Source organism: Fringilla coelebs, assembly GCF_963513975.1.
Source record: "Fringilla coelebs genome assembly, chromosome: 6".
Taxonomy (NCBI): domain Eukaryota; kingdom Metazoa; phylum Chordata; class Aves; order Passeriformes; family Fringillidae; genus Fringilla; species Fringilla coelebs.
In genome coordinates, this window is record NC_140034.1 from 16,467,336 (window position 1) to 16,495,252 (window position 27,917).

At 35.7% G+C, this 27,917-nt stretch overlaps 1 protein-coding gene across 3 annotated transcripts; it reads left to right on the plus strand.

The window, feature by feature from the left end:
- Positions 1-27,822, plus strand: TRIP11 (thyroid hormone receptor interactor 11). 3 transcript variants are annotated; one of them, XM_084207906.1, is made up of 21 exons: positions 1-281; positions 2,702-2,778; positions 3,738-3,848; positions 4,931-5,206; positions 6,013-6,081; positions 6,765-6,930; positions 8,809-9,171; positions 9,847-9,887; positions 10,828-11,031; positions 12,024-15,053; positions 15,263-15,403; positions 15,615-15,808; positions 16,734-16,897; positions 17,221-17,324; positions 17,564-17,663; positions 18,202-18,264; positions 21,315-21,396; positions 22,193-22,307; positions 22,885-23,007; positions 24,273-24,420; positions 25,744-27,822. In XM_084207906.1, the coding sequence occupies exons 1-21, from the start codon at positions 143-145 to the stop codon at positions 25,950-25,952; spliced, it is 5,919 nt and encodes a 1,972-aa protein (XP_084064032.1). In that variant the 5' UTR covers positions 1-142; the 3' UTR covers positions 25,953-27,822. The 3 variants fall into 3 exon arrangements, with proteins under 3 accessions (XP_084064032.1, XP_084064033.1, XP_084064034.1); XM_084207907.1 differs by lacking the exon at positions 18,202-18,264; XM_084207908.1 differs by lacking the exons at positions 18,202-18,264; positions 21,315-21,396; positions 22,193-22,307; ... (1 more) ...; positions 24,273-24,420; positions 25,744-27,822 and adding an exon at positions 20,489-21,279.
- Positions 27,823-27,917: the final 95 nt, after the last annotated feature.

Here is a 27,917-nt window from a genome sequence, read left to right on the forward strand (position 1 = left end):
CCCGGTGTACTGAGCTCGGAGCAGGAGCCGCGACCCGCAGTAGCGAGGAGGAGGGAGGCGGAGGCGGCCCCTTGGCCCGCCGGCACCGGCTGCGGGGGCCGCCCGGCAGGGCCGAGCGAGGCCCGGAGCCCTCCGAGCCGCGATGGCGTCGTGGCTGGGCGGGCTGGGCTCGGGGCTGGGCCAGTCCCTGGGGCAGGTGGGCGACAGCCTGTCCTCGCTCACCGGGCAGATCTCCAGCTTCACCAAGGACATCCTTCTGGAAGGCGCGGAGGAAGTGGGCGGTAAGGGGTCTCGGGATGGGCCTGGTTCCGTGAGGGAGCTCTTCCTCCTCCTCCTCCTCCTCCGGCCGCCGGTCCCCTCCAGACCGACCGACCGCGGCGGGGCCTGCGCTGCCCGCACCGGCCCGGAGGGAGCTGGTCGTGGCTTGGTACCTTTCGCGAATGCTGCTGGCTTTGCTGCCTTTGTTTATAATCCGCTCTTGTGATTCCAGGATCTGAATACACACATATAGTCCCAGGCTCTAATAGCAGCTGTGAACCTGTTTTAGGCTTATTATTCAGAGGTTTCTGAATTCCGTGAAGTGTTATGTTGCTCCGGAATGACAGCACTCAAACAACACTCTTTTTCCTTTCTGTTTGCTTAGTTTAGATAAACTCTCAGTTAATTAGCTGCTTTTACACCGGTTCCATAAAACTGCAGAGTTGTCGTACAGAGGTTGTTTTGCCACTGGTGTGATCTAAGTCTGACGTGTCACACAGGCAAAGGTTCAATGTTCGTCATTGTTTTGTTTATCTTTCATTTGGGCCCAGAGAAACCTGTCGGGTTCTACAAGTCCCCTACAGCCAAGTAGAACATGGCCCTTGCTTTATAAGGATTAGAGGCTAGAACGATTTATTTTTGAAACAGGAAGTTAGAACAAAAGCAAACACAAACAAACAAAAACAACCCAACAACAAAAAAAACCCAGAGACATCAGAGTAAGATATTCTATAAACCAACAGTAAATTTGCTAATAGTAAATTACTATTTTCTTTGACTTTTTAGTAATGACTTCTGGTTACTTTAGTGAAGCAGTTGTATAATATGGTAATAAGTATCAATAGATTAATATCCCTAGTATTACCATCTTGTAGCTATAAATTATTTTAAAAGTTAGCTTTCTCAAAACAGTATTAAGGATAGAAACTACAAAGAACAGCTGAGACTTCTGAACAGTCATTTTAAATGTGAAATTAAGCAATTCTACTTCATTTTACAATCTCATCTATGAAGCCTTGTGAAAAAATATTAAAGAAACATATGTTGTATAAACCTTGTTGGCAAGCTGATCTAATGGGTCTCATATGAATGGCCTTTTTGGTGAACAGGTAAAATGCTCAGAAGAGAGAAATTCTGACAACTGTGAAATTTTTTTTTTTCACTTTTCTGAGACTTACTTAGAAATGTTGTAAATTTCAAAATCTGTAGTAGTTTAGTTTGGAAAGTTATTTTCTTTTCCTGAGCTGTGCAGTCATCTAGAGTGTTTGTTTTGCTTTTTTGGAAGATAAATTGTGAACTCACAAATTGGTGCGTGAGTTTGTGCAAGAGAGATGCAGTGATGTTTAGTAGTTAGTTCCAGATGTGCTTCACTGCTGGAAACTGCTGTGAACAACTTCTGTCTCCTAAAAATTTCAGGGTAGTCCATTCATTTGGGTGACTAGACTCCAGGGTGTAAAAAATCTAGTGCCATCCAAGTACTCTTCTGTAAAAACCTTTAAATAATATGTGGCCTTAACAATACTTTTCAAGTACTTCCTTACAGTCTGGGTTTAATTTCCTAATTGGTTAAAATTTCCTAGGTTTTAATATTATGCCTTGAAATTCAGTGTTTTGACTCCCATCAGTTGTTTGTGGATTATGAACTTGCACATCTTCCATTTTGCAGTTTTTCATGTGTAGATTGTTTCCTCTGCAGTGCTTAAGCTGTCTTGGTTTTAAACAGCACGGGGCAAATTATGAAATATAGTATGTACTTGGAAATTGTACTAATTTCCAATTTTGGAGTATTGTCAAGGTTGCTTTATAGTCAATTCAGGATGATTTGTCATTGCTAAAAGGAAATGTGGTGTTTCTGTCCGTTAAAGGTGGGACACAGGAGAAGTAAACATAGTCAATTTGAGGACAATTGATCATAAAAATGTATCTGGAATTACATGCTTTTCCTGTTGGATAAACTGGGATGGTAGATGTATCACCTTTTTAGAGACAATGAGTCTCATGGGATTGATGTTTTATTGAGTGTGGGTGGTTTGGGGTTTTTTCAGTCACTGTTATATGTATTTAATGGATTTAATATCTGTTTTGAAACTTCGTGTGGCATTACAGAGAAACACAGCTCTTAGGTCAGAAACAACTCTGAAATGAGAAACAGATTCAGGGATACAAAATAGTCAAGTAAAGCATTTTTATCTCCCTTATTTTAAAGCTTAAATCCATACTAATCTGTTAGGGTTTTGATTTGATTTAAAGCCTAAATATGAGCGAACTAAATTAGATGCAGAAAGACTGTCTGAACAGTTCTTACAGTGTTCTGATAAAAACAGCTTTTGATATTTATCTAGGAATGAACATTAAAGTAGTCTGAAGTAAGATTTGTATTAATAACTGGTTTTAACAGATTTAAAGGATTGTAATTAAAATGGAAATTTTCATTTTCTTTCAGATGCAGCAACAGAACTCCATGTGTCCAATTCTAGACTCAGAGAAATAGAAAGTATTAATGCAGCTCAAAAGTTTGAAGTAAGAAATTTTAGATCACTATTTTGTAATTAAAAGCAGTGCATAGGATTTGTTTTGTATGAAGTTGAAATATTGCTTTGAGATTCTTTGTCCCTGGGTAAATCCAGAAACAAGGGTTACAGTGGTGTTAGAATGTGACTCTGGTTTTGTGCCAAACTGCCATCACTGTTAGGAACACACATTTTATTTAGGGACACATATGTTTATTGGTGTGTGCATGTGCTGCAAGTTTTCATCTTTTGCTCTCTGTGACTTTTCCTGCCCTGTCAGGTGGACTTGGACTGCAGCAGTAGGCTTGGCTCTGAAAAGAGTGGGCATTTTCCCTGGTCCTGTTCTCTCTCTGTTGTCCTGCTGTTTAGTCATTCTGACATAGGCTGCTCATGCCTCTCCAAAACTACTTGAAAATCTCATGTACCCTCATGGAAAGTGACTTTCTGTGCTCTTGAATAGGACTTGTTGGTCATGTGACTTTCTTTGTGTCTCTAAATAAACAACTTTCATATATGCCTTCAGGCCTCAAGAGGATTGTGAAGATACTATTTTGGGACATAACTGTTCTTGCTTGTCCTCTTTCTAGTTTCTTGCCATCTGCTCTTGGCTGAGGTCATAGAGAAAACACTGGGTATTAGCTCCAGTTTGTGCTTTGTGGCTGTTCTTAAATTCTACCTGCGGATCTTGCAAAGATGTGATTCAGCCCTGACTTTTTAAATTCTTGGCATTTATTGGTCATGGCAACCCTTTTTTCTGGAAGTGAGCTGGAGTCCATGCCATATAAAAATGGAAAGCTTGGACATGACCATTATTTGGGGCCCACACATTGCTGTTACTGTGTGTTTTGAATGAAGTTACATGAAAAATCTGTACAATTTAATTTCTTTGCTGTCCGGTAGCTTTATGCTTTTCTGATTCTTTGAGGACTGTTCTAAGATTACCAACATTTCATTTCTCATTTTTGCTAGAATGATAGACTGAAAAAAGTCTGTAGTGACTTAGAAGAAAAGCATGAAGCAGCAGAGCTGCAAATAAAGCAGTTGTCTATCGAATACCGCAATCAGCTTCAACAGAAAGAGGTAAGACAGAGTAAAATTTCTCAGTATGTCTAATAAACTTACCTGTTGTGCTGTTTGATGCCTTTTTTCTAGTATCTGTTCTCTTCCAGGGGAAATAGTGATCGCAGCTATGGCTTCTTAGTTTGTTAATGTAGACTGAGACATATGTCACTGAATCATGTCATGTAAGTCAAGCTGCCAGGAGATAGTTAAGATAAGAGAAAACGCTCTGGGAATGTTGTGCAGCTGTCAGAATTTCTGTCGTTTCTGGGATCACTGTGAGAACAGGCATTCTACTGCTTTGTATTTCTGATTCAGTTACTTTAAAAGAAGGCAGCAGGAACAAATTCCCATTTGAAACAATTATTTTGTCTTTAGGTATCATTATTTATCTTAACAAATACAATTAAAGAGGGCAGAGCTAGCTTTCAAAATTCGTGAAATGTCCCTTTGTGATGGAAGCATCAGCTTTATAGCCTGTTGTGAGAGATTTTATAGACCTAAATGAAAAAAGTTGCCAGTATGCTGAGATTTACACAAAAAGGAGTCTAATTTCTGATTTGTTCACAAATTCATGTGGGAACTAGAGGAAGCAGAATTATGAGATGTATGAAATTCTGCTTGTTAAATACAATAACAGAGTTGTTACAAGAAAATTACATGCAGCTAATTTCGGTTTATTGTAAGTAAGTAAATTTTCACTACATTGAGTTGTTAAGCATCAAAGAACTCAATTGTAGTAAAAATAGCTAGAAAATCATCATACATTGCTTAACTTTGATATCTGAATACCCTCTTATATGTTTAATTCTTTTTGTATAACTGGTTAGCCTGGATATTGCTGTACTGCTTGTGTACCTTTGCTGCTAAAAAACTCCATGTCTTTATCTGAGGTACTTTATAACACTTGAGCTAAGGGTGTTTCTTTTTCTCCATTATGAGAATGTTTGGACTTTTTTCTTTTTTTCTTTTTTTTAGTGAAAGTGATCAGTTATTTTTGCGGGGGGTGTTGTTTGGTTCACATTTCATAAGACCACAAAGGGTAAAGTAGAGTGTATTTTGATATTGTTATTCTAACAATGCATTTTATTTTGTATATCCAGGTGGAAATCAGCCACCTAAAAGCCAGACAGAATGCACTGCAGGAACAACTGCAGAAAGTACAGACAGCTGCTCAGACTGCTCAGTTGGGAGGTAGTGTTTTGCCAGCAGCCACTGCATCGGCCTCCTATGTTCCAGAGGTCAGACATTCCTCAGGTTTTGAAGGAGATGACATGGATTTTGGAGATATAATCTGGTCACAACAAGAAATAAACAGATTGTCCAATGAAGTTTCCAGGCTCGAATCTGAGGTTGACCACTGGAAGCAGATTGCAGTGGTGAGTGGTTTCTCTTCCACCCTGCCCTTCCATCTCCCCTCCAAATTATTGTTTTCATTGCATTTGGTGGATTTTTTGTAAGCTCATGCTGAAAAATTTCTAGAAGGAACATGTTGTGATGAAAAAGATGAAACCTTTTGTGCTGTCACATCACTAAGGACACATTCAGTGACCAATTTCCAAATGCTTTTATGCATGATTTATCAAGCTAGGTAAAGGATTTTGTGAACATTCACCTAGAATGCTACTTCAGGGTTTCATTGTTGTTCAGTCTTTCAAAAAAATACTTCCCTTCCTCTTGGCTAAGTTACTGATTTATATTGATAGCACAGTACTGTTCAAAGTAATGGTTGGATAGTTGCATGCTTTTATACTTTCTCTTCTCCCAGTCCTTGATATGTCAGTTATAATTCATGGTTTGTTGAGACAAAAATGGATATAATCTTTCAGGCTGCTGCTGATTTGAGTTACCATTTTTCAGGTATAGCTTGATTTTAGAGGTATACTTTTCCCATGTGAAAATACTCAAAACTAAGCAACCCTGTTGTCTTACTATGAGTAATAACACCCCCATTCCAATTTTTTACCTATTATATGTAGCAATGTAATAATAAAAATCCATGAAAAATTAAATGTTTCCATTAAAATGTATTTTTTAAAAAATCAGAATTACAGTGGATTTTTATTTTGCTGCATGTTAGCTTTGTTGTTTTCTACTTTTGAGTATCAATAGAGGAACCACTTAGATAAAAATACATGTATTTATCACTTTTTTCATATGGATATATGTTTTGGGTTTTTTTTAGTCTTCCAAAGTGCAAGGCACAAATGATGCTGAGCAAAGTGAAATATGCAAACTACAAAATGTTGTTAAGGTAAGATGACAAACTAGTCTTCTTTACTCTTCATGGTTTTGCATATGGTCACATGACTTGTAAATATTTTAACTAACACTGTTATAACATTATTAAAAATGCATGGGGGTATGTAGTAGCATAGCAACCCTTCAGTCAGCAGTACAATATTTAAAAGCAGTTACTCTGAGAAAGGGTGTTTGTATGATTTGATAATTCTAGTATGTTAGCTTGAAACAGTGACATGAGTACTTACAAGGGCAAATCACTTTGTGAAGCTGTTGGTGAGTTATGAGACTGCATTTTAGATATACAGAATAATTTCTGCCTTCTCAGAAACATGTTGCCTTTTTTTGTTGAAGGTGCAAGATATGGACTTTATCTGTCATCCTAGACAGTTACTAAAAGTGCATTCTAGTGTATCCATTTTGTATGTAAGACTTGTAATTGATTTATATTGGTTTAATATTTGCTCTTGTGGAGAACATACTATTTGTGTAAACATATTTTTAAAGGAATTTCTTTCCTCATGTTTAAAAAATCCCAATCAACAAAGATCAAAAAACCTGGCTTCTGTAAGAAATCCTTCAATAAATCCTTTAATTAGATTGGGGAAAACTTCTTTCTCTTGTATTGTATTATTTCTTACGTAAGAAGATTCTGTGCTGTATTTTGCCATTTTGTTTCTCTGATGATATTTTTAGGAGCTCAAACAGAATTTAAGTCAAGAAATAGATGAACATCAGCACGAGCTGTCAGTATTGCAGGATGCCCACAGACAGAAGTTAGTAGAGATTAGTCGTCGACACCGAGAAGAGCTGCGCGAATATGAAGAGCGAATTGAAGAACTTGAGAATCGGTTACAGCAAGGTCTCTGTTACCACATGCTTTCTGTTTCATTTTAGGTAGAGAGAATTTGGGTTAAAATGTTGAATATGCATGTAGCAGTACAATATATATCAAATACATGATGTTTAGAATTTAAATTTCAATTTCAGTTCTACTTCGTATTTAAGACACGTGTCCCATATCTTTTATTCACTCTGGTTGGCTTGAGCTCTGGTGTGATAGCATTTCATCTGTGGCATGTATCAACCTCTGGAGAGTCAATTTGCATACATACCAATTGTTGTGCTCTGAATTTTGCACTTTCTGGGTTGGTTTTTTAACTTAAACTGAATATAAGTAGGAATAAGACATACTGAATTGAAGATAACTAAGTAACAGGACAAAAAAATAACTTTTGTGAGAAGTACTATGTTCTAATTGGGTTATTTGACAAAAGCTCAGAGATTGGGTAGTGAGACACTGGAGCAAGTTGCTTAGAGAAGTTGTGGATTCCCCATTTCTGGAAATGTTCATGGCCGGATTGGATAGGACCTTGAACAGCCTGATCCAGTGGGTGGCATCCCTGCCCATGATGATGTAGGTGTTGAATCTAGATGTTCTAAAGGCCCTTCCAAACCAAACTATGCTGTGATTCTATGATTGCCATAAGGGCCACACCTTAGTGTGTGGCATAACTAAAATGTAGAAGCTCAGTAGTTCCCACAAATAACTTTTTGTTGCCTTGTAAGTATTTCATCCTCCCTAAATATAGTCATGCCAGTTAGGTTTCCTCAAGAGGCTTCTTTGCACAAGTACATAAGCTTTGCCTGTAAACCTCTGTATTTACAGAGTAAAATTTGCACTTCTAGAGAGTATATACTCTCCTTTTGGAACGAGAGATCTATTCCCTTCTTGGAAGGAAAGGAAGTTTTTTTTTACAGCTTCTCTAACTTTAAAGGTAGTACTGATAGGGAATTATTCCTTAAAATCAGATGCCTGTTAAGATATAATATGTTTTTTCGTTTTACATACATACACCAGTAGGACTAATTTAAGAAAGTTGAAGGCACAAGTCCCTTATCTTTCACATTACCACTTATCTGCGAAATAAATACTGCTAGTGGCTTTTGAAGAACTAGAGTATTTTATATTTTTATTTTGTTCATTCTGTCTGACAACATAATAGGTACTAGGGCAGGGTCAAGTGTTTGAGCTGACACAGAAGTGAATTCGCAAGTAGGGTGCTTTCATTTAACTTTTTTTTTTCCTGCACTGTTCCAATGATACCTTTTTGTACTGTCTAACTTATCTGGAAATTATAAAAGATTATACAGAAATACGAATGTCAGTATAGTATGAGAGTATGATGGATCTGTAAAAAGGTTAATTCTGAAAAATGTTTTTCTTCAGTTGAAAACTTTTGTGTATCATTTAGCAAATTATTTGGAGCAAATTTTTCTCTGTAACAACTGGGCAAACCTTTAAAATGTAATTAATTAAATTATAAATGGATTTTGCATCAATCTGAATTAGATGAGATTTGATAAATTATTCTTAGAAAATTATGAGATTCCAAATCCTGATAAATTAGATTGTCATTTCCTTACCAGGAGAGGTGGGGATCAAGTATATTCTAATTAAATTGCAAACAAAATATATGTAAGTGTCTTGCAACACTTATGTTTAAAGTTATTTTGAGCCACACATGTGAAAGTGTTCAAAAAGCTACTTGTCCTACCAGTAATATGTATAGCACAGCTTCAAATGTTAAACCTAATTAACCAAGCTTTCTGTTGATGATGACCATGTCTTTGTTTTAGTCTATCTCCCTCTGTCAGGAGAAGAGGTGAAAGAGGAGAAGTACAAGATCTAGAGTGATGGTTTTGTTTAATATTGCAAATAATCTCTTTTGTCTTTTAGATGGTGTGAGCACTGATGCTGTGGATGACCCTAAAATTACTGAACAGAAAAAAAAAACTCAGAGTCCAGATGGAGGACAGGTGGAAGAGTTGCAGGTTGTAAAGGACCTAGAGGATGAAATAAGAAAATTAAATCACAAATTATCTTCTGCCAAAGCAGAAAACAAAAATCTTCTGAAAGAGCAAGAATTTGCAAAGCTAGAAAAAATCCAAATAGCACAAGATTATGAAAAGCTTAAATCTGACTTTGATGCGCTTCAAAAATCTGTGGCAGAGCAAGATGCTCTCCTGAAAGAACAGAAGCAGCTCCAATCAAAGCCATCACTACCACAAGATGTTGTCAGCCTACAGCAAGCATTGTTAGGTACTAAGACTATGATTTTTTATTTTTTTTAATATATTTTTACAAGTTTTCACTTCTAAAACTCAAAATTTATTTTATTAATTTAAAACTGAATATGAGAATGTATACCTTTTAAAGTATTGCTGTTTCAGAAAAGCATTGTCCATCGAAGTAAGATAAAGCAGAAAAGAGGATCCTGTTAGGACTAGTGTGGTTGTCATAGGGGCTTCTGCTTAGGGAAGTTATCATGTCTACCAACTGTTTGGTAAGGGTTTTTTTCTTTAAAAGTAGGTAAGCCTCAATAGAAGTTGTTTGTTTAAATTCAAAAAGTGTATTTTTGTGTGTGTCTATAAAGGTACTCAGTTGCTAATATCATCTCCTTAAGGAAACACGAACATACCTGTTTTAGAAACATATCTGTAGGTCGAAAATATTTTAATAATTCATAACTGATAAACTCTAGTGCCAAAGTCCACCTAATGTGGGATGAGTTGTGAAAGTAATACTCTGCTTTGAGGTGGTGACTGATGGTATACTTGAGTCTTTTATGGCACTGATGCTTGTCATCACAAAATGCTGTGAAACTGTTCTCTTCAGAGCAGCAGAGTTCTATTTGGGAAAGATGGGAAAATGTATTTGTTTTATTGTTGTTTGAAAAGCAGTAAATTATCTATTTGATTTCATTTTCCTTTGTAGAAGCAGAAAATGAAATAGCAAGACTTTCCAGTTTAAATCAGGTAAAGCAATTTCTAAATTAGGCCAACAAAAAAGTTCATAACAATAGTAACTGATGGAAAACAAGTTTTGGTAGCTTGTTTGTTTTTTTTTTTTAACATTTGTATTTCTACATAAATAACATTGTAATGTAAAAGGAAATAATCGTAGTTTAATTCTGTAATTATATGTGGAATTTATAGAAACAATACATTTTTGCTTGTGAAACTCCACAGTGTATTCTATTAGGAAAACCATTCAAGTTCCACCCATCTCATTGTTGCCTGGAAAGCTGTAACATATATTTTCAAAGTACTGATAGTACATTCTGTAAAATATGTCATTTTTCTCTTCTGCTTTAGCATGTTTCAGTTTTGGCACTTACCAGTTTTGAAAGAAATATTTCTCTTCTGTGTAGTACTCATAATAATATTGCATTCCATCTTACTGATGAAGTGAAGCAGTGGAACATATCACACCTTTAGTTCTTGGTGGTGTTGTCTTGGTCCTTTATAAACTCTCAGACTTGAGAGATTTGGTTTATTTTACTTTGTATCCAGTAGTATTTTCCAACTGAGTTTTCTGTGTTTTGCATGCATTCCACAGTTCCCATAGCATTGTTCATAATGATGTTATTTAGATGCCCTTGATTAAAACTTCTATCCCACCATGCAGCCTGCTGTGTTTAGGGTGGCTCTTGTGGTTATGATAGTTTATCCCAGCTGTCAATCCGTATCTCAGAGGTGGATATAACTTCCTACCATTCCATGGCTTTTTGTGCAGAAGTTTATGCACTTAAACCAAGTGATGAAGAAATAAATATGTATATATGAATGGTAGAGAGAAATAATTCCCAGCAAAAAAAATTTAATTGGGGTATTATTTATGCAGGCTTAGAGATTCTAATGTAATTTCAGCAAGATTCAGCTGATATTTACAATTTATTTTTTTTTTTATTTTGAGGGACTTGAGAAGGAACTGACAAGTGCACAGCATAAACATGAGAATATTCTTTCTTCGAATACAGAGGATCAGAATTCAGAAATAAATCAGTTAAGACAAGATTTGGAAAGGAAACAGCATGAATTAGATGAAAGTGTTGCTGAAAGAGAAACATTAATAGCAGAGTTGGAAGAACTAGACAAGCAGAATCAAGAAGCTACTCAGGTAATAAATACTACAACTAATTACTGAACTGCTGAATAAATGTTTTGAATTCTGTGTATGTGTGCTTGTCTTTTAAGTTGATCTTTGAACATAGATAGCAGGGAGATATAAGTTGTCTTTTGAGGCCTAAAAACAAATACTTGGGGCCAATATTTCTCTATATCTACCTTCTCAATGTGAAATTCAGAAGTGCAAGTAAAACGCACTTGTTATAGACAAAGAAGAAATACAGCGTGTCAGCTGTCCATAAGAGATGTTACTTTACGAAGTCCCATTAAATAGTTCCTGATTTTTCATTGCAACATTTCTGATGAAATTTATCCTGGTAATATTCTGATCTGTGCTATGACAGTATGTGCTACAATGATTTTTGAAACTTTTTCTTTTATAATTTTTAATTATGTTGAATATTTAAGTCATTTATTGCAAGTTCTTTACAATATGAGCATTCATGAAATAAAAAAGTCACCAATTATATATAATCAGAATTAAATTATACCTTCTTGTCAGAGTTCCAGTAGATTTGACCTTTAATTTGAACTACAAGCCAGGTGTTTTCAATTTTATTGATTTACCAATGAATCACCTATGAAATTAATCCAAAGTTGAAACAAAAAGTTGAAAATAGAATATACAGATAACTTAAATGTAATGCCACCTTTTTTTAAGCAATGGATGTTTGCTGAATTCCAAATGTCTTGACTAATTCTGACAGTTCTTTTTTTTTAAGCAGGTCTTTTCTTATTTCTTCATTTAGGTAGTTAAGGTTCTTTTAGGAGTGGTGGTTTTTTTTTCTTTTTTTGTAGTGAAATGTAATCTGTTTTAATTAATTTAGCATTGACTAGTTGGTCCTACTTGCCAACCTATGTTGGCAACTAAGAAACATTTTTTTCCTCTCAATTTTTTTATTGTTTAGAGGATAGAAGTGAATGAAATGCATAGTTCAGCTGCTTTTGCTACCATAATGAATTCTGTTTTGTGTTCATTTCCAGCATATGATTACACTGAGAGAACAGCTGTCGAAGCAACACACAGAAACTGATAGTATCATCAAACAGCTGAAACTTGATATAGATTGTGAAAGAAAGAAAGTATCAGAATTGGAAACTGAGAAGATGAAAGCTGTTAAAGAGTTAGATAGTCAGAAAGAAAAACTAAGCCACTGTTCATATGCGCTTAATGATTTGCATATAACTAAGCAGCAGCTACAAGACAGTATTAAAGATCTTCAGGAACAATTAAGGAAAGCCCAGGAGTGTAATTCACATAGTAAAAAAGAAATTGGAGAGTTGCAGCAGAGACTAAAAGAAAGAGAGGAGGAACTTTGTGTATCCTTGAGCAAGTTAACAGAAAAAAGGAATGAGGAATCTAACTACGCTTGTCAAGATCTGATTCTGAAAGAAAGAGAAGTAGAAATTGCAAAACTGCAGAATGATGTTTCAGAAAACAAACAAATAAATGAAAATCTACAGGAATCTCTGTCTAATCTCAGAACAGAAAATGGAAAGTTGATAACAGCCATTGAAGAACTAAAACAGGAGTTAAGTGATGCCATTTCTGAGAAAAAGAAAGTTCATTTGGAAAAAGACACTCTTGTGGAGGCTTTGAAAATGGAGAAAAGGCAGTTAGAGAGTGAATTAAATGAGACAGAGAAGAGGCTTTTGGAACAAGCACACAATTATAAGCAAACTATTGAGGAGTTATCAAAGGCGCGTAGTATGGATACCAGTGCGCTGCAGCTCGAACATGAGCGCCTGGTTAAGCTTCATCAAGAGAAAGACTTTAAGCTTGCTGAGCTTAAAAAGACCATTGAGCAGATGGAAATTGACCATCAAGAAACAAAAGAGATGTTGACTACTAGCTTAGGAGGACAAAAGCAGTTGACTGATCTTGTAAAAGAGAAAGAGATATTCATTGAAAAATACAAAAATCAAGCCTTACAGGCAAAGCGGGAACTTGAGGAATATATGAAAATCTCAAAAATGCAGGATGTCTTAAGACAGAACTTGGAGGAAAAAGACAGAAGTCTTGCAGTCATGAAGGAAGAAAATAATCATTTGAAAGAAGAAATTGAACGGCTTAAGGATCAGCAGAGTAGATCTACACCTGTGGTTGAGCCTAAGACTTTAGATATTATTATTGAACTTGAAAGTGAGGTAACACAGTTAAAAGTGATAAAGAATAATCTTGAAGAAGAAATAAAAGTTCACAAAAAAACAATAGAAGATCAGAATCAAGCAACAGTGAAACTTCAGCAGTCACTGCAGGAGCAGCGAAAGGAAATAGATGAGTCCAAATTGCAGTGTCAGCAAATGAATGTCACACATGAAAGACTCTTTTTAGAAAAAGATGAGGAAATAAAAAATTTGCAGAAAACAATTGAACAAATTAAAACTCAGTTGCACAAAGAGAGGCAGATAATTCAGACTGATGCTTCTTATCTTTTTCAGGAAACCAAGGTTCAGACTCTTAATGGAGAAAATGGAAATGAAAAACATGACTTATCTAAAGCTGAAATTGAAAGACTGGTCAAAGGTATCAAGGAAAGGGAGATGGAGATTAAGCTGTTAAATGAAAAGAATGTTTCTCTAAGTCAGCAAATTGATCAGTTGTCTAAGGATGAAGTTGGTAAACTTACTCGGATCATTCAAGAGAAAGATTTAGAAATACAAGCTCTTAATGCAAGAGTTTCCTCAGCTTCCTACAGGCAGGATGTTCTTTCCCTTCAGCAGCAGCTGCAAGCTTATGTTCTGGAAAGAGAACAAGTACTAGCAGTTCTAAGTGAAAAGACAAGGGAAAACAGTCAGTTAAAAACAGAGTATCGTAATATCATGGATATGGTCGCTGCTAAAGAAGCAGCTTTGGTGAGGTTGCAAGAGGAGAACCGAAGGTTATCCAATAGATCTGAAAACAGCAGTCAAGACATGTCTAGAGAAACTATTCAGAATCTATCCCGTATCATTCGAGAAAAAGATATTGAAATAGATGCCCTAAGTCAGAAATGCCAAACTTTATTGACCGTCTTGCAGACTTCCAGTACAGGTGCTGATAATGGGGCAGGGGGTGTGAACAGTAACCAGTTTGAGGAACTTCTGCAAGAACGTGATAAACTAAAACAGCAAGTAAAGAAAATGGAAGAGTGGAAACAGCAAGTAATAACCACGGTCCAGAACATGCAGCATGAGTCAGCTCACCTCCAAGAAGAGTTGCACAGACTGCAAGCACAAATTTCAGTTGAAAGCGATAGTACTTCAAGGCTGCAAGTAGATTATAATGGCTTGATTCAGAGTTATGAACAGAATGAGAAAAAACTGAAAAGTTTCAGTCAAGAATTAGCCCAAGTTCAACACAGCATAGGACAGCTTTATAACACTAAGGATCTTCTCCTGAGCAAACTGGATTTGGTAACACCATCTGTGGCAACAGCTGCCACCGTTTCACAGCTTTCAGGTGTTCAATGCAGTCTTCCTGAAGCACTCAGTGAGGAGTCTAAACTCCTTCAAAATGAGTTGGAGCAACTGAAAAAAAAGTTACAAGAAAAAGATTCAACTATCAGGATTCTTCAGGAAAACAATCAGCGATTATCTGATTCTGTTGCTACAGCATCAGAGATTGAAAGAAAGAGTCAAGAGGGAACTGAATCAGAGATGAGACAGATCAAAGAAAAACATGATGTGTTACAGAAGTCACTAAGAGAAAAAGATATATTAATTAAATCTAAAAGTGATCAGTTACTTTCAGTGAGTGAAAATCTTAGTAACAAAGAAAATGAAAATGAGCTTTTGAAGCAAGCTGTAACCAATCTAAAAGAAAGAAATTTAATTTTAGAAATGGATATTCGAAAACTGAAAGAAGAAAATGAAAAAATAGTCGCAAGCTGCAGGGAAAAAGAAACAGAATTCCGTGCACTTCAGGAGACTAATATGCAATTTTCAATGATGCTGAAAGAGAAAGAGTTTGAGTCTCACTCAATGAAGGAAAAAGCTCTTGCTTTTGAGAAGCTGTTGAAAGACAAGGAACAGGTATGTACGTTCATACTTATGACTATCTCTTCAAACTAGATGAGTTCAAAATAATATACTTCCTGGATATTTTTCAGTGTTGCAAGAGCATAGATGTCCTGCCCTTTTCCTTGTTAGATCACTAGTATCTTTACACTCTTCCTGCCAAACACTATGCCTCAGGTACAATTATTGCCGATGTTTGAAATATTTGTTTATGTCTTCAACAGGGCAAGACAGGAGAATTGAATCAGCTGTTAAATGAAGTTAAATCAATGCAGGAAAAGGCTGTTACTTTTCAGCAAGAGAGAGATCAAGTCATGGTAGCACTCAAACAGAAGCAAATGGAGAGCAGTGCTCTGCAGAGTGAGGTACCACCAAATAAATTATAGTTGCAAGAAATAAACAAAAAAAGAATAAGAAACTGCATCTGTAATATTTTTTTGATTATTTTAGTAGCAGTCACTTGTTAAAAGCACTTAAAATTAATACACTTGCAGTGTGCTTCAATGGATATGTGTTAGTTTTTACTTAATTTTTTTTTAATGAAGTGGCAGTCCAAGCAACTTATTTTCTACACAGGTACAGCATTTGCATGAGAAGGAGCAGCGCCTAAATCAGGAGCTGGAGAGGTTGCGGAATCACCTTTTAGAAATGGAAGACTCGTACACCAGAGAAGCTTTAGCTGCAGAAGACAGAGAGGTCAAGCTAAGAAAAAAGGTTTTGGTTTTGGAAGAAAAACTTGCATCCTCATCTACTGCCGTGGAGAATGCCAGGTAGTCTTAAATATCACAGTTAACTAAACTAATGCTGATGTCTCTATTATATTGAGCTGCTATCCTGTAACATACTAAGCACTTGAAAAAAACCAAAAAGATACAAACTTTTGTTACTCAGAATAGTGAGGGTGATTTGAAATATACTTGGCTACTGTCAAGAATTTAATGTATTTCTCCTTTCAGTAGCAACTATTGAAACCTTACATCATCAACAGAACTAGAAAAAAAAAATCCTTAACCCATCAATTTAGCTGTGTGTTAAAGTTTGAAAGAGTCTTATTTTATATACTTAAGTGCACAAATGTGCATTGTCTGTGATGGTCATGACTTATGAATTGCTTTAGAGACATACACATTTGTATTTTGTGCCTGGAAGGTATACACTGCTGAGAACTTCCTTCTTCATAGTGTAAACATATAGAGCATATAGATGCACTGAATTTCTCATGAGTAGCAGAATCTGGGTGGCTAGAATATTTTTGCACAATGGGAAATTAAGTGGAGCATTCAGTCATTAATAAGTAGGAAGATATACTGAGTTCTTGCAGAGTGGGGATAAAAGTAAAAACTGGTAGAAAGACCCATTCATTCATAGTAATTGAAGCAGACACCTAGGAAGATGCAGGTTTTTTTTTGTTTTTTTTTTGAAAGATGCTGTTATAATAATGAACAAAACCTAGGATTTTTTCTAATGCATTTCAAACGAAAGATGTTAATTGGGATTTTTTTTCTTTGATTGTCAAAATTTTGTTGCCAGACTTCTTTTAAATCTCTTTTTAGGTTTTGTTTGTTTATTTTTAAAGAGGAATTGGTAATTTTTGCAAATTTAGCTCACAAATTTTGGTAAGATGTTTTTTGGTGGGATTTCATTTTCACTGTGATAACTTCTGTTATTTAAGTAATGTATCTTGTTTTCATTAAGTCATCAGGCTAGTCTGCAAGTTGAATCTTTGCAAGAGCAGTTAAACCTAGTTTCCAAGCAGAGAGATGAAACCATGCTGCAGCTGACCATCTCCCAGGACCAAGTGAAGCAATATGCACTGTCTCTGGCCAACCTGCAGATGGTACTAGAGCAGTTCCAACAGGGTAAGGTTTGTCAAGAAGTAGCAAAGATTGCAACAAGTGTTTTGGAGCTGAATAGTTACTATATTTTGGTGCTTTTGAAGTATTGGTTACCTTGTTTCCTTTTTGATACCTTGAACTTCAGAATCTCTTCTCTATTAAAAAACTAGAAAAACAATTCTGTGAAAACTGTTGATCAATATCACACTTATGGAATTTAAATTCCACCTCTATCTTGTGAAGACCAGATATGATAATGCTGAGGTTTTGCAATTGCATATCCCAAGAAGAGTTACATGTTGTAAATTAAGTTAGTTTTGTTTTGTCTCTTATTTTTAATTCTTTAGAAGAAAAAGCTATGTATTCAGCAGAGCTGGAGAAACACCAAAAACAGAGTGCAGAATGGAAGAAGAAAGCAGAAAGCCTAGAAGAAAAAGTTGTATCACTGGAGGTGGGCTGAATAATGAAATTGAACCTTGTGAAACTATATTGTAATCCCTCAGTGAGCAAGCAAAGTAGCATTTTTGTGCTAACCCTCGATTTTCTGAGGGTGTTTACAGTCCAGTTATTTGAAAGAACTAGTAATGCAGTGCCTTCATCTGTTATGTCTGATATGTGTGGTAGGGTAATTAGGGTAATTGTAATCTCCCTGCTTCTCGTTTTTTTCCCCCTTTCCTACCCTCTATTTAGGTGAGTTTAGAGGAGGCAAATGCTGCTCTGGATGCAGCATCCAGGCTTACTGAGCAGCTTGACATCAAAGAGGAGCAGATTGAAGAACTTAAGAAAGAAGGTAACTACATTTTTTTCATTTCTGCTTAAAATATTTCAAGCAGCTGAGGAGATAATGTAGTATTCTTAGAAACTTACCAAAATTCATATCCTGTGAGAGACTAATTCTGTGCCACATTCTGAGGACTTCCTTATTTATAAAACAAATATGAAAAAGTAAATTTACCTTCTGTTAGAGGTCTTTCTCAAAAGAAAGCCCTGTAGAAGTTTTGGGGGGGTTTTCCTTGTAAATAGCAAGACGCTTGTTTTAGCTCTGTACGTGTCTTCTTTAAAAGTTGGTGAAATGCCAAATGTTGTCAGATTTTCCAAAATAGCTACCATATTTGACATAGATACAGAGTACAGTGAGGTAAAGGTGTGCAATTGGTAAGAGACAGAGGCAGCAGCACTTGCACAGATGTGACTGCCATCTCTGCTGGTGCAGTGGTAACTCATGCTTTTAACATATGCAACTAATTATTGCTATACCTTTTTAAATGATAATGAGTCTTACTCTTGTTATAAGTGATGTTTTCTTGAAGCATTCTTGCTTATGACAGATAGATGGTGTGAGATCTCATTTGAAAATCTTCAAGATTCCAGCAAGAGCTCTACAAAAAACAGTCTGTTGCTTTTCTGCTATATATTTGAATGTGTACTTACTTAAATTTAGTTCTCTCCAAGTGCAGTTTGGCATCCAAGTGGGCATCACAGAAGTGCTCCGTGAGTTCACATATGAATTTTATAAGCGAAATTAAATTTCAAACTGCTACATAATGTACAACTGCTGATCTGTTTTTGAATTGACTGATCTGTATATCTATGTCTCACTACAGACGTTCACAGCAAAAGTTCATAAATCCTGCATTGAAATTAACTTTGGCATAGGCAAACAAATGCTCTTAAATGGGCAGTTCTTCAGTACTGTTTATTTTGTTGTTAGACCCTTGCTTAAGAAAGCAGGAGGGGTTTAAACTCGGAGAAAACTGAGTATCAAGCAGTGTTGTATTGGCAAGCAATTTACTTGATAAAAAAATTGAAATGGAATTACTGCATAAAGAAAACAGCACTTTAATGTTGTTGTAGAGTAAATAATGACTTTTATAGAGAAAAAAAATAACACTTCGTATTCTCTATTTATACAAGAAAACATAAAATGTCTTATTGCAAATTGGCCAAATACATTCCCAGACACAGTTTTGTTAGCCAAATCTTTTGAAGGATTTCTTCATGGAATTTTTGGCAGAAGAAGTGATTTTAATGGAAAAGTATAAGATGTACCAGATGCAGTTTTCTGGATTGCCATAAATGGTTAACAAATTATTGGAGACTGTAAATGTCTGGTTTACAGAAGTCCATGCTGAATTTTGGCTCAGGACCTTTTTGTTATTTAGTCTTTTCATACACCCGAAGTACATGTTTAAGTCCTTTTCAGCTGTAGGATTCTATTTTAGAGGGAAATGTTCCATGTAAAAAATATTTTTAAGATAAAGTTGCATAGTCACTATGGATAGAATATAGCTGTGTAGTGATCCTGAAAAGTTGATCCTCTTTGATATAAATTTTCATTTAAATTATTAATGATTTTCATTTTGTTTAAATTATTAATACTTTTGTTTTAAGATCCATCCTAAAGGAATAAATGAAATTAATCAAAATTGAAAAAGCAACTCACAATTATCTTGCTTTGTAGAGAAATAGCAACAGTGTAAAATTTAATTGAAATTTGTTTTCAAATGCTGCTTGTTTATCTTTTTGTGGCATTGGTAGTATAAGTCTCTTTATTCCCTTCTGTTCTGTGGACATGCAAACAACAACTCACCAATGTATGCTCCTGCAGCTGAATCATTCTATAATCCTATTACCTATGCTTTCCTTCAAGTATTGGTATCCTATTTAACCATATTTACAAAGTAACATAATTTTAAGTAAATGTAAACCTTGAAACCATGGATTAATTCTCCTGTGCCTCACCCTAGAGTGTTGAGAGAGAAGTGCTGAAGAGCAGTCACAGTATTGGAATGGAATTTGATGCATATGGATGTAGTTGTTACAAGATGTATTGTTGTATAATAGATGTTTTCCTTTAGTTTTTAACTTGCTTTGAATGAGGAGCTTACTCTGTGTGTTCCTTGAATAAGAATTTTCCCAGCATGACATTAGTTTGTTCTATTCTTTCTTCTTAAAATTCATATTTGTGAAGTAAAATGTTTGCATAAAGATGTGGAGTATTTGAACAGGGCGTATTAGGTTGCATCCATTTCACAGACTGGCTCTTTGATGTGTATCCATATGAAATATCTGTGTGAATTCTCATGGAGTTAATTAATTAGTGTTAATTGAGAACCATGTTTTGTTAACATAGTTGTGGCATGCAGTTATTAAAGATTGAAAGTTGTGGAAATGAGGAATCCCTTTCCATGCACCACAGATTATTTGAAGGTTGTAAAAGTTCCCAGAAGTCATTTTTCTTACAAAGATGTTGAGGCTTTTTAGAAATTACTATGAGGCAGATAAAACAAAAGTGTATCTTTCATTTTTAATGAAGCATTTTTAACTAACATGAGCCCAAAAACTGTTAAAAACTAAGTTGATTAGCAGTTTTTCCAAAGGATTTGGAGATAAGCATTACACTTCATAGGGAGAAAGGAGAAAAAGTTCATCCCATCTGCTTATATTTGTAACGTAGAGTTGGTCTTCACATGGAAAGTCCATTTTACAGTATATTTGTCAAGGTTTTGTGTGTGAATAAGGCTTAATTGTACTTTATTACAACATTCAGAAGTCGTATGTTGCAGAACCCCAGTTTGGTGAGAAATGATGCTTTTGCTGTTTTTCTGGTCTTAGGCCACCTCGTATTCATTGACTTAGAATTCTGGCCTACTCATTCAGCTTGCAAGCCATGATGCCTGACAAGTATTTGCCATTTTTCTCTTAGTCTTGTTTTTGGTTCAGGGTAGCATTTCATCTCTTCCATTCATGTTTTTCGTCCCAAAAGTAGGGGTAATCTTGCATGTCTGCCTCTCTTGCTTGTATACTGAATTTTGAAGCGCAGCACTGTCTCTACGATACATTAGTGTGTCCCAGCATGCTGTTTCCAGGGCTTGCATCAGTCACAGGAGTGGGAAGGGTCCAAACAGAACAGACCCTCAACAAGCTCCTGATGTTGCTCTGCTAGCCAGTAATACATCTAGGAAAATTAAGAGCTCCTTGGTGCTTCAAAGGAGCAGCTTGATAGTAGGGTACAAGAATACCTGGGCTTGGATAATTTTGGAGGTTATGGGCAGAGATCAAAAAGATCTGATGCCACTGTGGAATTTGGTCATTATAAAAAAGATTGCCAGCACAGGACTACAAACCTTGCTGAAGAGTTTCTTTCTAGTTCTGTACTATTTAGATAGAAAAAAGCAGTTCATCAGACCTTCTGCAATGGATATATTTAATGTGTGGTCCTGTACTTCAGCTTTGAGTATCATTCCTGAAATTTCAGCTTGTGGTTTCAAATAGCAATGACTTACTAAGTTGACACCTTTTTTAAAAAATCACATCGATTTTAAGGTTTTGTTTTTTATTTAAAAGCACAATAGCAATATTTATGAAGGTATGTATTACTGATTAATTATTGCAATGTTTCAAAGTTTTTGTTTCTTTTGCTGTGACCTTACATTTATAGGTGAGATCAGAAGAGAAATGTTAGAAGATGTACAAAATAAATTAATGAACCTTATGAACAGCACAGAAGGGAAAGTGGACAAGTAAGTCTTTAATGAAGGATTTGGTCTAAGTTTTTTGGGTTTATTCCTCTCAATGTACAGATATGGCACTCACAGCTGCAGGTGTAGTAGAGGAATGCACTTCTGTATGTTGCCCTGTAATTACACTTATATTATTTTAACATTTTTCAATTGCTTGGTGGTTGTAAATAGTCATTTTGATTAGTAAAACCAATAGATATGTGACTTCGGTTCACTGATGTGTTTCTAAAGTAGAAGTGCACTTCTGTAGCCTGAGCTCTGCAAAGGAAGATGAGGGTTCTTAATGAACATATTTTATAATGTTCAGGCTGTGAACAGCAAGCCTTTTCATGTGTCTGCATCACCTGGACGTCATGTAAATCTCTTCCTTGGTCCTTTTTTTTTTTTTTTTCTACACAACAGAATTGAAACAGGGATAGGCAGATGGACTCCCCTGTCCCCTTCATTATGTCTTGGTTTGGGACTACACAGAGCTTTCTTTTTAAATGCTCTGCTGAATCAAGATCTTAGAACAAGCATTTTCCCTGACTATAGTATGTACATCCAAATTTGCTCATGTTACCATTCGGTTTCACCTCACTGCATACAATATTGCTAATACTGTCCAAATCCACACTGCTTAAGAAAGGTAATTACTTAGAAGAAATTGGTGAGGTACCCTTTAGTTATTTGTATTTGATGTGTTTATTTGTATTACTGTAAATTAGGCAAGAGTATGAAGAATAAATGCATCAAAATTATGGTATCAGCTGTTACACAATAGCATCTTGTATAACTACCTTCTTTGATTCTGCAGACTGTTGATGAGAAATCTCTTTATTGGACATTTTCATACTCCAAAAAATAAACGTGTTGAAGTGTTAAGGTTAATGGGAAGCATCTTGGGACTGAAAAAGGACGAACTTGATCAGGTAATACTTTGCAGAAAACAAGGCACTTCTTTTTTCTTTTCTTTTTTTCTTTTCTTTTTTTTTTTTCAGTATCCTTACCTGAAAATAGAATGACTTGTTGCTGAACTAAATGTCCCTGTACATTTAGTGGGGAAACTGTTTTTTCTTCTTTCATCCCACTTTTTTATGTAGGACTTTTTAATGTTTTTTATATAATGATCTTAATCTTTTGATAATGTTGTTTTAATAGGGTAGATTTCATTTTGCTGAGGCATGCTGATGCAGAAAGGAAAGGATTTTGTGCTGTTGTGTAGAGTAGCTGTAATATGTCAGTTACGGAAAAGTAAGCCTGTTATATATGTACCAGTAGTTATTGTGAAAAATATGAGGCCTATGTTTTTAAATAAAGAGGCAAGTTTTTAGACTGCCACCTCTTTGGGAGGTGGAGAATGTGGTTTTGACAATAATAAAAATTTGTGTGTATCTCTGAGTGCCACATTATGTGACATTGCAGCTTGTATTTATTCACTTTTTTTCATGTGCTGTTTTATTTTTGTTTTGTTTTTCTTAATCTTTCTTTTCCTTAATCCTTCTCTAGTTACTATCTGAAGAGAAAAGAGGAGTTACAAGATGGGTTACTGGCTGGCTTGGTGGAGGACCTGGGTCAAAGAGTGTTCCTAATACACCTTTGAGACCAACTCATCAGAACATTTTTAACAGTGTAAGAATTAACCATTCATTCTCTTGGATTGAGTGGAAAAATAGGGAAGTTGCTTATTAATGCCTATGTTTGGTTCATCAGTATATTGAGCTGTATTTACTGGTGCTGCTGTATATTGTCTTAGTTGTTTTGTGCAACTGCTTTGGCAAAAGGTTTTTTCCTGCACTAAGGAAATATTTAGACATTGAAAATTCCACAGTGATAAATCTTGTCTTCTGTATCAGAAGACAATTACTGTTCCACTGGTTCCTGGCATCACTCTTCTTGCAGTATGAACTTCATCTTGCAAACTATGAATGCTGGAAGTTAAATGTATGTGAGAGTATGGAATTGCGCAATTCTCAACAGTATAGTATACCATGGCATTGTACTTCGATGACTGTGTTCCCATATGTCCTTTACATTTAAATTGAAAAGCTTTCTCAGCTGCTGCAGCTAGTGCCTCTTATTTACAGCATATAAAACTGATATTTTAAGTTTTCAAGTAGTATAAAGCAACAGATCTCATAGTATGATCCACGAGAGCAGTTTTTCTAGGGAACTTTCCATTTTGCAGGCCAGTAAATAATGTACTCAAGGACCAAGCACTGAGGGATTGGGGTTTTTGGATTGACTGGTGTTTTTTTGCTCAGTTGAGAGTGGATCCCTGGAAATCATCTTGAAGTGTAGGGATTGGTTTTTTCTCCCTAAAATAGTGCAGGCACTTAGGCCACTAAAGGGCTGTGGTCTGATTAACTGTAGAATTAAAAGAGAAAACTTAATGCTTTTGTGTGAATAGGACAGACTTTACTAAGCCAAATTTTATCTTCTCATGCTACCGACACCTTAATCATTCCTTAATCATTGAGATTCTTTATGAAATAGAGCATAGAGGGGCTTTAAGATAAAAGATTGGGGTTTATGGGTTTCTGGAGGAGAGATTGAGTAAAGACTAAGGAAATATTGTAATGTCAGTAATAGCATAGAATTCTTGAAATAACTGGCTTAAATCAATAATGGAACCATGGCAAAAGTATGTGTGTTATCATTAGTTTATCAATTTTATATAAATGCCTCTTTATATAAATGCCTCTGAGACAAGAACAAGAAGTGTGTTTTGAAAATAAATTTCATTGTCACTCACTGAGGACTGCTTAGTACTAAGTACAAGTAAATTTGATTGCAGGCAGTTGACAGCTGTTTATTTTATGTATATATGTATTTTTGACTTGGTGCTTTTCACTAGAGCATCAGTGAAATATATAATAACTAGTAGCTTCTTACAGTCTTTTTCAGAACTGTTCGTGAAATTCCTTGAAACTGAATCTTGCCCTAGCCTTCCCCCACCCAAGCTTTCTGTTCATCACATGAAACCTTTAGGAGCAGCAGGAACTGGTAAAACTAGCAGTACTCCACCCAACAGTCAAATGCAAGGTAACATTCTAATCTTTACACAGAACATAAATAACTAAGGGTAGAATTTTCAAGAGGATTTTAATGCTTCTGTGCTTCCTCACTTGTAAAGGAAGTGAGGAAGCACAAAGCATTAAAATGCTCTACTTTTGTCTTTTTTTTTTTGTAATTCTTTTCCTATCTCTGCTTCCCACTGCATCTCTACCTCACTTTCTAAACTCTCAGTACAGAAGATTAGAGGGACCAAATTCTCTTCAATATAGGAAGAATTTAACAGCAACTGTTAGAGCCAAACTATTGCTGTGTAGACAACATCATATGGTGTAGCAGTGAACCCAGTCCCAATTTTCAACATCCCTGTTGATTAGCTTGTTTTGAAGTGAGTGAAGAATGCAAGTAATACAACTTGGCAATGTCTCTCTGGTGTGTAGAACCTGGTTGCTCAGAGAGGACCAAAATAAAATCAGTTAAGTGTGTGGCCTGGTATGAAATTTCTGTAAGCTGTGCAGGAGTGTTGACTTTTGAGTGTTGACTTTTTCTAAGACAGAACAGTTCAGCTTATATTATGCATGTTAAATTAATGTACTTTTGTCTTAATTTAAAATGCAAATCTTCAATTTAGGTGCTCCAGTTTGTTCTTAATGTGTTTAAGACTTCACCTTAATATAGGCCTGCTGGTTTGCAGAAGCTTATTTTGCTTTAAACTTAGCTGTAAACTCAAAAGAAAATCAAAACAAAGAGCCCTGAACACCAAACCCTTACATGTTATATGTATGTACAGAGATAGATGCTGAAAAACCCTCTTTCAATTCACCTAAAGTAGTTGGATGTTACAAGGTGCTGTTTATTTATGGGGGTTTTCTTGGGACTGACCCTGGGGAAGCTGTGCCATGTGTTGGGAAACATTCCTATGCTCTGCATTGTAGTGCGTGTGCCCTTACACCTCTGCACAGTGCTGGAGTCAGTATGACAGGTACTTCATGTCTGGCATTGCAAAGGTGAAGTGACCTGCAAAGGGTGTTCATGTTGCTTGTCAAATGTGCACATTTTCTGGGGTAGTTTGAGCTGTTACAGAGGTGGTGGACTTGGCACAGTTGGACTTGATTTTAAGAGTCTTCTCCAGCCTAAAGGATTCTGTGGTTCTGTGAGAGTAGTCAGAGACAATAAAAGTCTTTGAAGGTGTCTACAGTCCATGGCAAGGAGATTTTCAAGGACTTGCATGTTGCAGAAGTAATAGGCAGTTTTAGAACATGTCTCTGAACAAATGCTGAAAAATTGGATAGATTTAGGAATGCTGTTTAACAAAGTGTTTTCATTGTTGGTTTGGGTTTTTCTATATTCCAGATTCTCCAGTCTCGGGAATGGGTAGAAGACCAGATGCAAATCCATTTTTAGCACCTCGATCTGCAGCAGTGCCTCTCATAACACCAGCTAGTAGTTCTGGACATCTGCTTATGAAACCTATTTCTGATGCATTGCCTACTTTTACACCACTGCCAGTGTCCCCTGATGCCAGTGCTGGTGCTGTATTAAAAGACCTCCTAAAACAATAGATGATCTTGTATCAGTACGATGAAAGCACTTTAAGGAAAATGAGAACACTATGTTGTATATAATTTACCACAATGAGGCCTTCTGTAAAAAGTCATGTATTTGATTGCAATTGTACCTTGCTTTTCTTGTACTTACAAACTTATCAGTGCTTCAGAAATTCTAATGGTGGAATGAATAATTGCCTTCTGTATAGCAGGCATTCATTTTGGGTGTTGGTTAAATATTTAACTGAGGAAAATATCTTGTTGCTAGATTGTCACAAGACAAAGAATTTTAAAACCTTGGGTATGTTTCAGATATGCATAGACAGCATTAACTCTTTGGTGTTGAGATTTGTTTTTCCATTAAAATGATCTGCCATCTATGTTCAAGAACCAGAACTAGAAAAAATAAACACCCAATTAATGGTGTTTATTTAATGTACTTTTGGACATGTATCTCTTATTTACAACTGTGATTGCATTTGGGGGCAATTTGAGGGACATTAATTTCTTTGCACAATGATTTGGTGTACCCCCCCCCCCAGACTAACAGCTGTTTTCAGCAGTCAAACCCATCAGCACCAAGGAGTTAACTACGGAAGTGAGGCTTCACATCCATGTGAAGAATGGCTGATATAGCAGATGATACATTCACATTTATAAAGACACTGTGCTCTAATGGTCCAAGGTGTATATATGAGAGACTTTTTATCTTGCAAGATTTTGTAGATCCAAATACAGACTTAAAGCTTGAACACATGTATAGAATTAAAAGGGAGGAAGGTGCTTGCTTATCTCAAATGTGTAAATAGGTCTTTGTACAACCAAGGCCAAAGTCAATTATTCTGTAAATTTTGCTGTGTTAACTTGTACACTTGGTTTAACAGGTAAAGAATGAAGTTGCATACTAAAGAATAAGAGTCATCCTCATAATGAATCTGAGATAAAACATCTTCAGTTTAAAATGTGTAATTTCTATGTCTTTTTATATGCCACTCCTTGTTAAGTCAGTGTTAAGATAACTGTTGTGCAAGTTCTATATTAGAACTGTCAACCTTCTTCATTTTCATTAAGGTTCTGGATAAAATTGTTGTAAGAGTTATATTTAAATAAAACTAATTAGTGAACTTGTACATAATCAACCAAAACAATGCAAGAAATCTTTGCATTTTTTTATATAGAGGTCATATAGTGAATTTCATTTATTGCCTTGAAACCTAGCAAAGGTTTTTTTATTTGCTGTGCTTATTGTAAGAGCTGTTTGAAACCCTTTTCTCCAGTATAGTAATGTTTCATGGAAGACTTAGCAAATTTGTAACTGGATTGACCTACCATACTGGATTTTGATTTTAAAATTTTTACCCGATTATGGACAGTTTGGCAGTTTGATTTCTGAAAAGATAGCAGCCACATATTTACCAAAGTATATTTTGTGTTATGCCGTACATGTAATGAGAATCTCAAGTTACCTCAGCTGAGAATATTGCAGTTAGATACTTCAAAAGTACATCTTCATTTAAACTGGACTGAAACAGCTACTTTTTTTTCTATATAGAAATTATAAAGAAAAGTGAAATCAGATGGCTTCTGTGCAATCTCTCTTGGTCTTGTAGTCATGTCTGTTTAATGATATATAGCTGCTTCGCAATAAAATTGCCTTTTGGTGAGCCAAAGCAGAAGGAAATGGTTAGTTTATAAAAATTATGTGACTTACGTGTTGTAAATTACAAATGGAGTCATGCTGCTCACAATTCTCTGAAGATGCTAACTGAGCAGTTTTTAACTTTTTTAATCCATTTTTTTCTTCTTTAACTGCAGAGAACTTAATATGTACACATTTCTCTTTCAGGAAGCTTTCTAAATTGCAATAAAGAAAACATAGCAAGACCATTTATTTCTGCATGCTGTAAATCAGTTCTATTTATACACTAAGCTATGAGTTTGAAGAGGGAAATCTAATACCAAGCAGAGTTGCTGAAGAAC